The 15,334-nt window shown below is 42.5% G+C and overlaps 1 protein-coding gene across 1 annotated transcript in view; it reads right to left on the bottom strand.

Moving 5' to 3' along the window:
- Positions 1 to 4,563: 4,563 nt before the first annotated feature.
- The window catches only part of KCND2 (potassium voltage-gated channel subfamily D member 2), a 252,005-nt gene continuing 241,234 nt past the window's right edge, over positions 4,564 to 15,334 (bottom strand). The window contains exons 3-6 of the mRNA XM_035127640.2: positions 11,000 to 11,098; positions 9,502 to 9,597; positions 6,593 to 6,840; positions 4,564 to 4,741 (exon numbers count right to left, since the gene is read on the bottom strand). Coding sequence (XP_034983531.1) covers positions 4,564 to 4,741; positions 6,593 to 6,840; positions 9,502 to 9,597; positions 11,000 to 11,098 — 621 coding nt within the window. The remainder of the gene's footprint in view (positions 4,742 to 6,592; positions 6,841 to 9,501; positions 9,598 to 10,999; positions 11,099 to 15,334) is intronic.

Raw genomic sequence — 15,334 nt, forward strand, 5'->3', positions numbered from 1 at the left:
GATCAGCGCTATGGCTGATGATGGGGGACCCAGGTGGCGCTGTGGTTAAACCACTGAGCCTAGGGCTTGCTGATCAGAAGGTCGGCGGTTCGAATCCCTGTGATGGGGTGAGCTCCCGTTGCTTGGTCCCAGCTCCTGCCAACCTAGCAGTTCAAAAGCTCGTCAAAGTGCAAGTAGATAAATAGTAACCGCTACAGCGGGAAGGTAAACGGCGTTTCCGTGTGCTGCTCTGGTTCGCCAGAAGTGGCTTTGTCATGCTGGCCACATGACCTGGAAACTATACGCCAGCTCCCTCGGCCAATAATGCGAGATGAGCGCGCAACCCCAGAGTCAGTCACGACTGGACCTAATGATCAGGGGTCCCTTTACCTTTACCCTTTATGGCTGATGATCCGGCTAGAGCTATGTGTGTACAGGTGCTGAATAGGATTTGAAATACAGGCACAAGCAAAGTGCTTCCTGAATGAGGTTATTGCAAAACCAGTTGTCCCATTCAAGCATGCAGAAGTTTTATTTAAATATTCCTCAGATGTCTGATTTATTCAGTGTAACACATCTTGTTATACCGCCTTTCCAAAGTACAATATGAATTTCAAATCTCCCCGCCCCCCCCCCACTCCAAAATTGTCAAAAAGAAAAGAAAAGAAGCTCCAACAACCTTGGTTTCTTTTGTGTGATACACAGAAATAATTACATTTCATTTACAGCACAGATGCATTTTACACAGTCGCCAAGTCATTCACTACCGAAAAAACAGCATTTAAATCACCTAAAACACAAAAAGAAGTTTTAGCATCTGAATTTCAGAGGGGGGGTGAAATATAACATTTTTGCATGGGTGATGGGGCCTGCGAGGGTTGTGGAAAATCCTTACCAGATTCAAGAGCAGCTGGGGGAGAGAGGGTTGCATGAAGGCCACACTGCTGGAATGTAACCTGTTCTATAAGGAAGGTAGTGTCTTTAGAGACGGCATATTTAAATCCCAGCAGGGCTTCAATAGGGTACAGATTGGGGGTCTTGCACGCATCACAACATTGTGCTTCTGCTCCGTTTTCCTCTTGCACAAATGCCTTTTGTGAAACTGGTGTGGCAAATCTCTATGTTATAACCTGTTTTTGCATGCAGAGTGCATCTCCTAGATCAGGTCTTATGTCTCCAGGAGTTTTCTGTGGCTGCCATATTCTACGATCGGCAAATTTAACATTCATAAACTCAGTTCAGAAGTACAATGTTACTAAAAGAAGCAGAAGCTGTGGCAGTTTCAGACTCAGAAATTGACACAAATTGCAAACAAAGCGAATTATCGTCAAAGTCAATTGGAGGGAGAGTTTGTAAACCTTGAGCTGCCTTTGCTTGTTTTTTTTTAAGAGTCCAGAGCAGATCGCCCACTCCTTGCATGGTAAGGCAAGCTGGGGGCTACATCACCATTTTCCAATGCATTATATGAAAATGTTCATATTCCGCAGGAGTAAAGGGTTACAGCAGCAGGATGTCAAAATGGAACTGTGTTTCTGTGGTTGAAGAATGAAATGATTGCGTGGTTTCAGTGGAGTCACTTAGAAAGATTACAGCAGAGAGCAGAAGACTCTAGCTTTGCATATTATAAAAAACGTCAGTTGAGTAAAAGGGCCAGATGTAACTTGCAAATGCTGTAGACTCTTTCCAGTGTGCAGAAATGAATGAGTGTTTCCAATGCAAATGATTAAAATTATGCCTAAGTATCACAGCTTATCTGTCTTCTTTTATAAAACAAAAACAAAAAACCCCCACCAATTTGACCGTTTTGTTTAACGTTTCCTATGCAAACTCACCTGTCAGGAAGCCCCATTGAAAATCTTCTGCACAGACGCATAATATAACTGATGGGTTATCGGACTAGTTCAGTACCTGCCACAACGTCTCGTGTGAAATACCACCAATTGGTGCAAACAAGCCCTGGCAATGAGGGTGGGGGAGAGGGAGGAGGAGGAGGACTGGGCTGCTGCTTCCATAACAATTGTATAGAAGAAGGGATTTTAGTGGATGCCTCCATCTGCCTAGTTCTTAGGCACAGTTCTTAGCCCTGCTCTCTTTTTCACCTGGCCACCCTACTGGCAAAAGACTTACTTCTGGATGCACTCAGTACCAACAACTTAAGCGCTAAAATGAGCACATTTTGGAGAGGATAATTTCCAGGGCAGATATATAGGAGTGCAAGAAATCTACAATTTCTTTTATTAACCCTCCCAACCCCCCAACCCCACCTCTTTTAGAACCAGGCTCCCAAAAAGGAGTTATACCTGTGCAACCAATGATACCTGCATGAACATGTCTCTGTTGCTCTGGCTTAATCCCTGTGATCCTCTGCTCTTGTATGTATTACATTATGACAATTCATTTCATTTCCCCTTGATTCAATTTCAAGGGAGGGGGAGCCACACCAAAGGGAGATATTTCCCTGCCCACTCCGAGAACTATTACTCTTAATGCACTGATATAGGACGGCTAATCAGCCCAGAGGACTGGGCTGGGAGAACCTATAATTCTAACATACCACATCCCCTCTCTTATAAATGAGCCTCTGTTCCAATGTTGTGGCAATGTGAAATGTATTTGGGTGTGATGCTGGTCACAAAATGTTACAGTAAAAAGATGTAACTAACCCATACTAGACAAATTGTTTGGGAAGAGATGAGGATGGCATCTGATGACCAACATCCAATATATTATTTTTAATATGACATAATTGCAGACAAGAAACTTTGTAAGGACATCCTTACTTCCATACAGTAGTGTATTCAACGGCTAGATGAAGACACATCTGTCAATACACAATCATATAGGACCCATTCTAGCAGAGGTGCTATATAAATCTATTTAGTAGTTTCTTGAGAAGCACCTTCAGTGTTCGGTTACACGTTCTTACTTAGAAATATCTTGAAGATTTGAAATGATGAAAAACAACAACAACAACCCACCATGTTCCTAAACAAATTAGCAACGGTGGAGGAAAGTTACTTTTCTGGAAACAGCATTTTAAAAATCCTTTGGACAATGAAACAAACAAAAAGAAAAAGAAAAAAAGGACTTAAACAGTAAAGTTTGTGTATTGTTCCTACAATTATATGAGTAATCCTATTGGGGTACATCCTTTGATGTCACTGTTTTTTGTGTGTGTGCAAAATTAGGTCCGTTTCACCATTCATCCTTGTAAGGGTATTGCGTTACGAACTGTTTCCGACTACAGATTTGACAATCAAGTTTTCGTAATCCTCTGCAAAATTAACTTGCATGTATCCCAGTCCCCAGCTTTTCTAATAGCACAACATAACAGCGACGTTTTAGAGATGTTAATCACTAAACCAAGTGATTGTCACTTTGGATGAGATTTACATTGTATCACTGCACTAGGAAGACTGTTGTTTTCAGGAAACATAAAGGATGGTGTTCATAAAACAGGGTTTCTCAGTTAATTTATGGAAACCCTTGACATTCAAAGAGGATAGAAATGCAGCGAAAGGCAATGGTTGGCTTTAAGGAATTACAGGGTAATGAGAATTAAATAAACTTTTTTAAAAAAAGAAGAAACAAAAAACAAAACCCAAAAGCTAACATCTGTGAAACAAAAAATTTGCTTATGAAATTATTCAAAACATTTTCATACAACAGAAAATACTTTACTGTCTATCTGGGTGATTATTTTATCTGTGTAGCTGAATTTGTGCAGTTTTATACATAAAGGCCTGATTCCTGATACAACAGGTGTGTGTTGAATTATTGCAGTTGTAACAGTACCAAGGAAGCAAGCGAAAACAATGATCGATGCTAAACTAACTGAACACCTCAAGTTCACTAATGCATGTTTCGAGTGAGAAATACTTCATTCCCCCCACAGGAAAGGAAGTTATTTGCACAACCATGGAACATTAACAATCAGTTTTTTTTGTAAGTGCACAGAAATGCCCCTTTTCTACAGTAAAATGTTATCATGCCTAACCTGAAATAAACAACAGAAGTAAACTCAGATCACAGCTCCAAAGAATTTTCACATGCATTATGGTTGTGTTTCTTTAAGTCGATACAAATATTGTATGAGCCATTTTCTCACTATCTCCTTTAAACTCACTTGGTCATGGGTTCATGGTTTATCAACAGGAAAAAGGAGGACATATTATCAAAACTTCATTTCCAGCCTTGGTTTTGCATTCATTTGGAACCGTCGGACTGGTGGGTTGCTGGGTGTTTTTTTGTTTTTTTAAGATATTTTATCAAAAAGATTTTTCATGGTAAGAAGAAGCATCAATGGGAGACATTTCATTGTGCTCATAGAGTAAATCAAAAGAGTCACAGAAGAGTTTGCTCCAGAAAAAGTTCAAGTGATGTGTAGAAATTCCATTTGGTTGCACAAAGCACGCAGTTCAATACTGAAAACCCCAAATGTTTTGCATCTCCAGAAACTCAATTTTTCTTTCTTTTTCTTGTTTGCCATTCCACTGAACAAAGAGTTGTTGTGTCCCTCTTTTTTTCGGGGTCTTATGCTCCTGGCTGCAGTTCAGCTTCTGAGTGGTCTTTATTCTAACTGTTTTATAAAGCAGATACTCTGACAATGTTTCCTCCTGAGTATCTTGGAGATTCCGGTCTACCGTCTCCCTCCGGTGTAGTCACAGGTGGTGTTGGAATGCTGATTATTGCTGTGGTTACATAAGGCTGCTCACAGTTTAGTTTAACACACTCTTCCATTTTGGCATTTAAACTGGATCGGCTAGAGAAGTTTAAAAAAACAAAACAAAAACAACAACCAATGGATAAAAAAAATTATACAAATGTCCCATCTGCTTAGTGTTTTCTATTCAATTCTGGTATGTCACAAAAGCATCCAGCTTGCATGTAGGATGCAACTAAAATGTCTATTATCTCTTCCAATGCTTATTCTACTGTTCATCCACCAGCCTCAACACATTTTACATGGAAGCAGTTAGGAACCATGTCTTCATTGTAGATAAGAAAGAAAAACACAGCACTACAAAGGTAGGCAGGTCGGTGAAATCACCATGAACAGAACACCAAGGCAGCTTTCTGGTCTACTGGTTCATACTGGTCCTAGTGACTGGTGGCATCTCAGGTGGCTGTATTTGCTGTTGAGAGTAATGGAACAGCTGACCTCAGTTACTAACATTAGATAACCAACTTAGATATCATAGATGTTATAAGTGCGGACACCTGAGTCACAGACATGTGTAATTCATCTATCTACATTCATTTCAACAGAGGCCACCATATCAGGGTGCAAAGAAGTGCTTGTAAATATCATGGTTTCTCTGGAAATAAATGGGACAGGTCACACACATAGCTGTCAAGTCTCCCGTATTCTCTGGGAAATCCCTGTTTTTCCAGCTGTTCTTAGCTGAAAAAAATGGATTTTTTTGTTTCCCCCCCCCCGGTTTATTCTGGCGCGGCAGCCATTTTGGAACTGGGCGGAGCATGCTCAGAAGCGACTTTTGATGCTGCTCTGCCCAGTTCCAAAATGGCTGCAGTGCGACTTCTGGCGCGGCAGCCATTTTGGAACTTGGCGGAGCATGCTCAGAAGCAACTTTTGATGCTGCTCCGCCCAGTTCCAAAATGGCTGCAGCGCGACTTCCGGTCTGCTACTTCCGGCCCGGTCCCTTGTTTCTCGGACAGCAACTTGGCACGTATGGTCACACATGCAAAAAACTCTGTGCGCAAAATCTTTGAATTGCAACAGATTTTGGTGCACTAAATTACTCTTTTGGTTGTTTTGGAGGCTATTATTACAACATGGTTGTAAGCTTTCACAAGACCGATGCACCTTATTAAAATGCCCTGAAAGGTTAGCATATTTTGACTTCACCATTTTACCAAAAAAGGTCATAAATCTCAGTCATATTATGTGCATGTTATAGATATGAGAATCTTTCAGTATATGACTAATATTAAGTCTTGATAATGTTTATTTAATAGATTTCTTTTTTCTTTTTTTTAAAAAACACCTCTCCCATGTGATATGGTATGAGGTCAGTTGATATGCCTGTAGTCACAATATTGCTCAGTGCCATGAGTAAATTCGGTGCTCATCTACACAGCAATATTTTCTCAATAAAGATTTTCAATCCTGGTGCAGTTAAGTTCCCCCTCCCCCCGAATGAGGCCATCTATCAAGGGGAAGTATGACCAATGGTCTTGTGAACAGCTATCTGTAAACATACTGACCATACTGAATTCATAGTTGTTTTCAATTCATTTGTGCCTTGTCATAATGGGACTGCTCAAAGTCTCTCAAAATGTGGTTTCCAGTAGAGCCCAACATTTTACACAAATGATTTGCTTCGATATTTAAAAGAACTGACATTCATTCACTGTTCCTCTGCCAGTTAAGCACTTCAAAATCGTTACGTTCAAGACTAGGAAACGGCTTTCCTCGTAACATTACACGTTATGACCCCAAACGGAGCAATATTTTGCTTGCACACACACACACACAGGCGCATGCTCCATGCCAATTCTTTGATAGGCAGGATCGAACATCACGTTATCTCTGCCTGGAGAGCAAACATAATGCTATCTCTGTCTGGGATCATTTTTAAAGCTGAAGTACCTGTTAGACAGAGGTGTTCTTTCAATGCATCTGATCTGAATGGTACTGAGTTCTTGGACGCTACTTGGGCGACTGCCAGTTAGGTTAGTGTTTGGGATGCGGAATGTCTTTTTATGTCTCCGTGAGCAGCAAGAGCTCGTCACTCCATGTTGAGAAGAGAGGGAAGGACTATGGCTGGACTGCCTGTTCACAGTAGACACCTCCATGCAGCTTTCTTCGTAGGCTTGTTCGTCCAGGAAGTCGTGGTTCTGCTCAACATGATTTAGAAAGGAAAACAGCATTAAAGCTGAAAAGCGGCTGTGATAAATGAAAGTTTCCCCATGGCACAAGATTCAGCCTCGTTCATATTTCATGGGAAGAGAGCTGGTTTGCTTATTTAATAAATTTAGTAGCCCAACTGTTCAAAATACAATGTTTTCCCATGGCAGCTTACAACATTTAAAATAATTTAGAACCGTATCAAAATATAAGCAATGTAATCAGAAGCACGATAACAGCTGAAATGAGGGGGGGGGGACACCCAAATTCTTCTATATCATTTACTTCCTGCCCAATATATCACAGGCAGCCGTATCGGTAAAAGACTTAAAACAAAAATACTGCCAGTTGAACTCCCTTCACTAAAAGCAGTTTTTAAAAAAGCATCCCAGAGCCCAAGTAAATAAAGCAAGTAGCAAAAACAAGGCCCCCTTGTTATAAGCTTCAGATTTTTGCAGCTTATAAAAGAATTGCATCATTAGGGCTGGTAACTTGAAGTCTGGCAGACATTGAAACCTGGGGATCCCAAACTTTGTTCAATTTCATGCTGCAACACTCTGAATTGCATTTCATTCTGCTATATATATGCTTCAAAACAGGATGCAGTGCAGTGTAGAGTATGGATGGTAAATAGGAATGCGCATATAACTCATACCTGCCAAGTCTCCCACTGTAAAATGCGGGAACAACAGCGGCGCGGCACCGGAAGTTGCGTAGAAGCAACTTCCGAGGCCTCTCTGACCATGTGTGGGCACCAGAAATAGGGCAGAGCGACACCGGAAGTGGCTTCTACGCATGCCTGGCAGCCATCTTGGTGGCGGCTGCATGGTGGCGGCCATCTTGGTGACAGCCGCCGCCATGCGGCCTCCACCAAGATGGCCTCCGGGCATGCGTAGAAGCGACTTCCGGTGCCGTTCTGCCCTATTTCCGGTGCCCACACATGGGCAGAGCAGCACCCAAAATGGAGGCTCCCTGCAAGTAGGAAATCCAGGGGATTTCCGGGATTTTTCTCCATTGGGGAGAACAGCTGGAAACGGATTAAAATCTGGGGGTTTCCCACGAAAAACGGGATACTTGGCAGCTAAGATATAACTGTGCTTTTTTTAAAGCCAAAAAACCCAAGGTGCCAGCACTCATGCTTTTGATCGAAATGCTGCTTGTGCCAGCACAAAATGGCTGCCCTGCAGGGCAAAAGAATAAGCAACAGTACTTCCTGTGGGTGAGCACTGTCAGAAAAAAGCCAACCTTTCATGTTTAACGGACACTATTTTTTAAAGGGATCACATCTGGCGCTGTGGAGCTCCTCAGACTCGTCAAGCCGCCAAACTCAAGGCAGTGGCCCTGAAACATCAGGTGGCTTCTGAACACAGGAGCTTCATCCACACCTGATTGAGCTTCCAGGAGCAGATGAGGGTCATGTCATTGAAAGCGATGAAAACAAAAACCGTATAATGGTCCAGTGTGGAATAGAAGAGGCTATGTTTTCTAGTGAGCAAAAGTGAAAATGAAAAATACATATAATAAAGCCACTACTGAACTCCAGGTTCTCTTCTTCTAGCAAAGGGAGCTTCCCTCCAAGTCAGGAAGCCTTCCCTCATTGGGAGGAAGTGAGTTTTTGCAGCCAACCCATTGTCTTTGTCTAGTACAATTTTGCCAGCAGAATTGTCATATGGCCTTTTGGGTATCTGCTGAGAGAACTCCCTGCACTGGTGTTGCATTTCCAATAGCCAGCATGTTCAGATTTCCCCTTGGACCTATCCTTTTTCTTTTTGTTGCCAGGACTCAGGATGGGAATGCAAAGTTCAGGATATGGAAAGGAGCAAGTATGAACAGTGCTGCACACCATAGCTGCCAAGTTATCCCCTTTTTAAGGGAAATTCCCTTATGCTGAATAGGCTTCCTCGTGAGAAAAGGGAAAACTTGGCAGCTATGCTGCACACTTTGCTGGAGGGAGCCAGTGGTTACTGTGGATGACCCTCCAAGTGTTCCTATTTTTCTGGGACAGTCCTGGATTTACAGAAGCCGTCCCAGTTTCTGATTTAATCCCAGAATGTCCTATATTTCCTCAGGACGTCCCTATTTTCATCGGAGAAACGTTGGAGGTTACAGAGTTATGCAACCCCCAAGCTAAGGAGATAAGTAACTATACAACCTTTAGAAGACATCTGAATGAAAGCCCTGCATAGGAAAGTTTTTAAACGTTTAATATTTTATGTTTTTTATACTGTATATGTTGGAAGTTGCCCAGAGTGGCCCAGTCAGATAGATGGAGTATAAATAATAAAATCATTATGATGATGGAATAGGACGTCCCTATTTTTATCAGAAAAATGTAGGAGAGTATGCATCTCAGCCAGCGAATTATCTGATCAAGCTGTTCATAGGTTAAACTGAACTATTAATCATTCAAGCACGGCGGTATTCTCAACAGAGCTAATAAAAACGCAAATGAGTGCAATTTTTCCATATAAATTCTGCCACCAAAATAATTTCAGGAAACTGCCACTTCATGAAATCTCACTTGCTAAGTATGATGAAAATCTGCTTCATCAGAGTAGCTCCTAACTAAGAGCAACAAGAAAGAGAACAGGAAATCAACACCATATTTATTTTTCTCAGATCACAAGGAAGCTGCAGGTTTATCATCTTACCGTGGTTTTTTCCAGACAGTGCAACAGGTGGTGGTGCTGGATTTCAAAGGAAGAACCAGATTTGCTAACAAAGGCCTCTTGTTCATCACCGCATAACTGTTAATACATTGAATATTATATTATTCTCAGTTGCGAAGAAATAGACTTTAAACTAAGTTCTTGATCAGAGCACATCTGGACAATTTATAAAGAGCTCTGTTTTGTGGAAACACCAATTAATATAAAATAACTTGTGCATATCCACTGATCATTAGATTTCCTTGAAAAATCCTTTCAATGAGCCCCCATCCCTGCTAAATAACCTGATTCACAGTTCATTTCAGGTGAAGTATTCGGTCTTAAGACCAAGAAAAGTGGAAGCATTTAAGCAAATGACTGGTTTGCCCTCTGCAGTAGCTGTTGATCAAAGCTATCCTCCATGAAGGATCCTTTTGACATTCTAATCCTTTTAAAAAAATACGTCTACGCTGGTTATCATCAATATATGTTGTAACAAACTCCATATGTTAAGTAACATAGCTGCACACTCTGCAGCACAATCTAAAAGCGTCTCAAAGGATAGCCACCAATTCTTAATGCTCTAAAGCTTTCCTGAATAAATGGGCTTTAGAAAATCACCTCAAGGTCAGGAGGAAAGAATATAGACCTGCACCTCTTTGCAGAATCCCGGAACTGCTAGTGATAAAGGGCCTGCTGTTTGCTGCAGGTCACTTCACCTCTTACATTAAAGTGGGCAGGTTAGTAAACTGCTGCTCACAAGTTTCTTCAGATGCGTGTTGCGCTCTGTCTTCCATCTCTTTGCCTGCCCTTTAACATACGTGGTGCAATAACGTGTGATTTAGCAGAGGAATAAGTGAACAGAAAGACAGTTAGGAACAGACAGATCAAAGGAGATGAACTGCAAGAGAGGGATGCAAACACATCCTCATTATAGCAGGGACCAGTCATCCTTAATATACTGTACATCAAAGCTGCAGACCAGTATGAAACTTGGTGGAGACCAGCAGGCATTGGGTCCATGCTATTAAATGGTGTGTCTGCCTGGCTTAATCTATCCTGGTGAGTTATAACGTTATAAATGTGTTATAAAAATGTGACACCAGGGGGCGCTGTACAGCAGCCAATGGAAAATTGCAGAGAGCTATATAATGGTTTTTTTCCCCTCTTAACTTTTTTATATCAGTGTAGATCCAGCCCCTATCTGTAGTATGCGAAGGGGAGATGCTTTCTGGAAGGTAGCTGCAAACTCTTGGGTGGTGTATCAGAGATTTGCCGGATGAAGGCTGCTTTCAGAGCTGAGCAGCCAAGGCTCCATCGCCTTAGACAAAGAGCTGACTGAGTCCCAAGGGGAACCTGGCTGCCACAGCTTCCTCTTAAGAAGCACAATGCTTCCTTCCTCAGCCTGACTGTCATTCTATGTTTGGAGGCCTCTGATGTGAAACAGAACACGGATTGCTGGGCCATTATTGAATGCTTTTTCCGGATTTAGAATGCACACGCTCATTACCTGGTTACTGAGTAAGCCATTCCTTTTGCTCTGCATGTACGCGTTTGCAGTCCCACTCTTCGCTGCATGGATCCTAGCGAGCCGGGCTTTCTGTGTTGGGGGAGGGGGGAAGGGAATGAGGATAAAGAAAGAAATATCACTTGCCTTGGTATCCTTCGTTCTGCTTTCAAAGGAAGATAACAAAGCTAATTGGAATTACGTTTCTGTGAATAGCAAGGTCCCTAATCACGGGAGGGACTCTTTCAACTGGGCTTTCAGGTGCCGCGCGTTCAGATTTACAATGCAAATGAGCAAGAAGCATTTGTTTCTCAGCATGCATCAGCCAACGGGAACAATGAATGGTGTTTACACGCATTTTCACATTAGACATGTTGTTTCTCCATTTTTCCCAGTCACCGCGATCATGCTGTTGCTTGAACGCCAAGGTCAGAAATGCGGCTTTCATCTCACTTTAATTACTCCATTTCTAAAGGTTCCTTCTGAGGAAAGGACAATACACCAAAAAGAATGCGTCGCTGTTAAACTGCTTGTGAGGTGCCACACACAATTGGTCGGAACATTCTGGTTTGTGGTGGAACATCTGCATAACACAAGGAGAGCTAAACCAGTGGATCTCAATTTCTTTGAGTACAGGGCCTTGTGATATGTCACAGCAGTGTACACGCAACATGGCCTGGTTGATGGGACTTTCCTTGAATAAACGTCCCAGACACTGAAGAATTCAAACGAAAACCTTCATATTTGAATAACCTACTTTTAATTTCCATTATCTAGGCAATCCAGGAATGTCCACCTTAAATTCAAAGCACAAACATCCAAGGGTTAGTATAAAGAAGTGTAAGACCCTGTGGCTGAGAAGCAGTAGTCTAAGCAAATCATGTTAGATAAAAGCTCTTGAGTTCTGGCTCTCTTCTCAAGCTATCTATGGAGGCTCCAGACAGCTTTTGCATGTTGCCACGCATGCTGGAAACACATGTACTGCATCCCATTTTCATATATCCCATAACACTTGAAAATGAGGCTTACGGTATATGTATTTCTTAATAATTGCACATTTTTGTAGGAACCGACATAGAAGAAACAGTTGCTGTTAGGGTAAAGAAAATATGCACCAATGTTTCATATGGAGCCTGGATATTCCTTCTCATATCAGAGGACAAGTAGACCAAGGAGTCTGGTGATTCTTCAGTTGTATTATGCATCATGTTGTAATATGTACTAGTTGTAATATGTACTAGTGCAACTTTGTTGAAAGCTACCATAAGGGAGGGTAAGATAAGGAAATGATTGGGTGCAGCTTGGCTCGCCCATCAGTATACAACTTCCTGAAGTGCAGTTACTTTCTAACTAAGACACACTGCATATCCCAGGGCTGGCCGACTTCAGTTTTCTTGAGGGCTATTCTATTCTCCAGATTTGATGGTGCAACCCCCAGGTCTCCCTCTCAGATAGCTGTGCTTTATTTATACCTCGGTTTAAGTACGCTTCGGTTTGAGTACTTTCAGTTTAAGTACTCCGCGGACCTGTCTGGAATGGATTAATTCACTTTCCATTACTTTCAATGGGAAAGTTCGCTTCAGGTTAAGTACAGACTTCCAGAACCAATTACACTCATACTTCGGGTTAAGTACACTTCAGGTTGAGTACTCTGCGGACCCGTCTGGAACGGATTAATCCACTTTCCATTACTTTCAATGGGAAAGTTCGCTTCAGGTTAAATACGCTTCAGGTTAAGTACAGACTGATGGAACCAATTGTGTACTTAAACCGAGGTACCACTGTAACTGGCAGAAGCTAGCAGCAGCGACTTCACAATTATGCAGCATGTAGCCTGGGACAGACCTTTACCTGGATTGGGCTGTGAAGAATGACTGTCCTTCTGGGAAGACAGATCTGTGGGAGACTGGTAGGTATACAATGGTAAGTTGGGCCTGAAGCTTCAAATTGATGTCTCAAGGTCCCAGTTAGGGATGTGATTGCTTTTCAGGCACAATGACTGGCTCTACAACCTGTGTCGTTCCTATGATAAATCAGGCGTGCAAAACCTCTGGTTCTACCCAGCCTTCTGTGGTGGTCCACCAGCACCCAGATCAATTTATCAGGGGTTGGCTAACATACTAGATTGTAAAGCGAATGGCACAGAAACTAGAAATGCTGCTCTTGAAGTGGGCTTAGGAAATAACGTTAGGGGACTCGAAGGCAAATTTTCAATTCTTCTCAGGCTCGGATTTGAATCCGAGCCAGAGAAGAACTCCTGGCTTCCTGTTTCTTCTTTTCACACCAGGCCTCCCTATCTTCCAAGGGCACTACTGTACTGCAAGCCCCAACTCTCTTAAATATTCTCCCTTTACTTTTCTGGGCAGTGGTGGTGGTGATGAGAGCAGTGGTGGCTCATTGGGAGACCCACTCTCTGTCACTGCAGCATGCTAATCCTTTGGCTTTGTAGTCTTCTCAGAACTAAGGAGGCAATCCTTGAGAAGACTATGCATCCCTACACCTTTCCTCTTGGTGCACTGCTATGCAGCACCATAAGCCGATGGAAAGAAAGGGAGAGGAGCAATGGAAGGGAAGAGGAGCAGGAAGGTGGGTCTTTCTCTGCTACTCCTTTACCACAGCTGCCCAGGTAAGGAAAGAGAAGAGGGTGGTCATGTTTTGGGAGGTGGAGTGCTGGAGGAAATTTACCACTCCCCAGTTCATTTCTAAATTAATTCAACATTGGCTTCGGAGAGCTGAGCCATCTCTTAAATAAATAAAATAAATCCCCTGTACTGTTTTTTAAAAGCGACTCTCAGTCCCATGTTGATAACAGGTGGTTAGGAGTCTCATCAGGGCTGATATTTTAGTCCAGGTAAAGGTAAAGGTAAAGGGACCCCTAACTATTAGGTCCAGTCGTGACCGACTCTGGGGTTGCGGTGCTCATCTCACGTTATTGGCCGAGGGAGCCGGCGTACAGCTTCCAGGTCACGTGGCCAGCATGACAAAGCCACTTCTGGCGAACCAGAGCAGCACATGGAAATGCCCTTCCCACTGTAGAGGTACCTATTTATCTACTTGCACTTTGACATGCTTTCAAACTGCTAGGTTGGCAGGAGCTGGGACTGAGCAATGGGATCTCACCCCATGGTGGGGATTCGAACCGCCGACCTTCTGATCGCAAGCCCTAGGCTCTGTGGTTTAACCCACAGCGCCACCCACGTCTCTTTAGTCCTGGTAGTCCTGGCAACTAGTTCCACTGATTCATAGCCTTGTGTTGACTCCATAAATGGATTTGTTTTTTTTATTTCATTTTAATTGGAGTTTAATAAGCAGTAAGGAGGTAGTGCTCTGAAGCTTCATTTCAAATGCTGCATGCCTCCAGGGGCAAGGCTGACGGACAGGATGCAATGGAGCTGCAAGGCCAGCAACAGATTCAGAACCACAGCAAAATAAGTTTAATCAAAGAAGGGGTAGGTTTTAGTAGAAGCCACGTATCACAGCCTTCCCAAAGTCTCTCTCTCTATTTGTTCTATAATTCTAAATCTGTGACAGGGTGGGAAGGGATTTTTAGGGCAGGCATTTCCCTGCTCACTAGCCAGCACAACTTAGAAGGAAGATTGCTCTTCAAGTAGGGGACATAACACAAGGGAGAACAAAGAAGACTGCAAAAAAAGAAGTTTAAAGTAAGAATGTCAGCTTGAGCAAGTAAGATGTGTAAATTGAACAGCAGGAAGTCAACATTAAAGATTAAAAGTTCTGTTAGAAAGGAACAATTTTCATAGGATCAAATGCATGGCAGATAATAAAACAGCCTTCTCTTGGCCTCTCAGAATATGAACAGTTGTACTCTCTCCAATCACTTTACTTTTATGGCAAAATATGTGCGCTGGGTGAAGCCATATTGAATTTCTTCATGTGCTTAAGCTGCTAGTGTTTGATATCTGAAGTCAAGTGCTGAATATATTTTTTTTAGCTGGCAGTCCAGGTTGACTCACGAAGCATGTTGGAAGAAGCTGGTCTGCAGTTTTGCTCCATTAAGATCTAAATGCTTCATTTTTAAGAAAACGAGTTACCATGTTAATTTTGGGGGAGAAATGAGGCAGACGTCCCTCCTACCCTCCCCCCCTCAAGCACTGTTAATTACAAATACTGACAGGATCCTTGAATTGTATCCATAGGCAAAAGCACAAAAGTTGTATTAGCCAAATTTACTTCCGCTGAAGTTCTGCAATGGCTTCATGGAAGTAGGATACGTCACCTTCCACATGCATTGATAGTCTTACACCTGTTCTGGGCAGGTTTGTTTGTTTGCTATGGAGCTCAGTTTGGGGGCTGGGAAAGGAAGGATCC

This window comes from Zootoca vivipara, chromosome 10 (genome assembly GCF_963506605.1).
Source record: "Zootoca vivipara chromosome 10, rZooViv1.1, whole genome shotgun sequence".
NCBI lineage: Eukaryota > Metazoa > Chordata > Lepidosauria > Squamata > Lacertidae > Zootoca > Zootoca vivipara.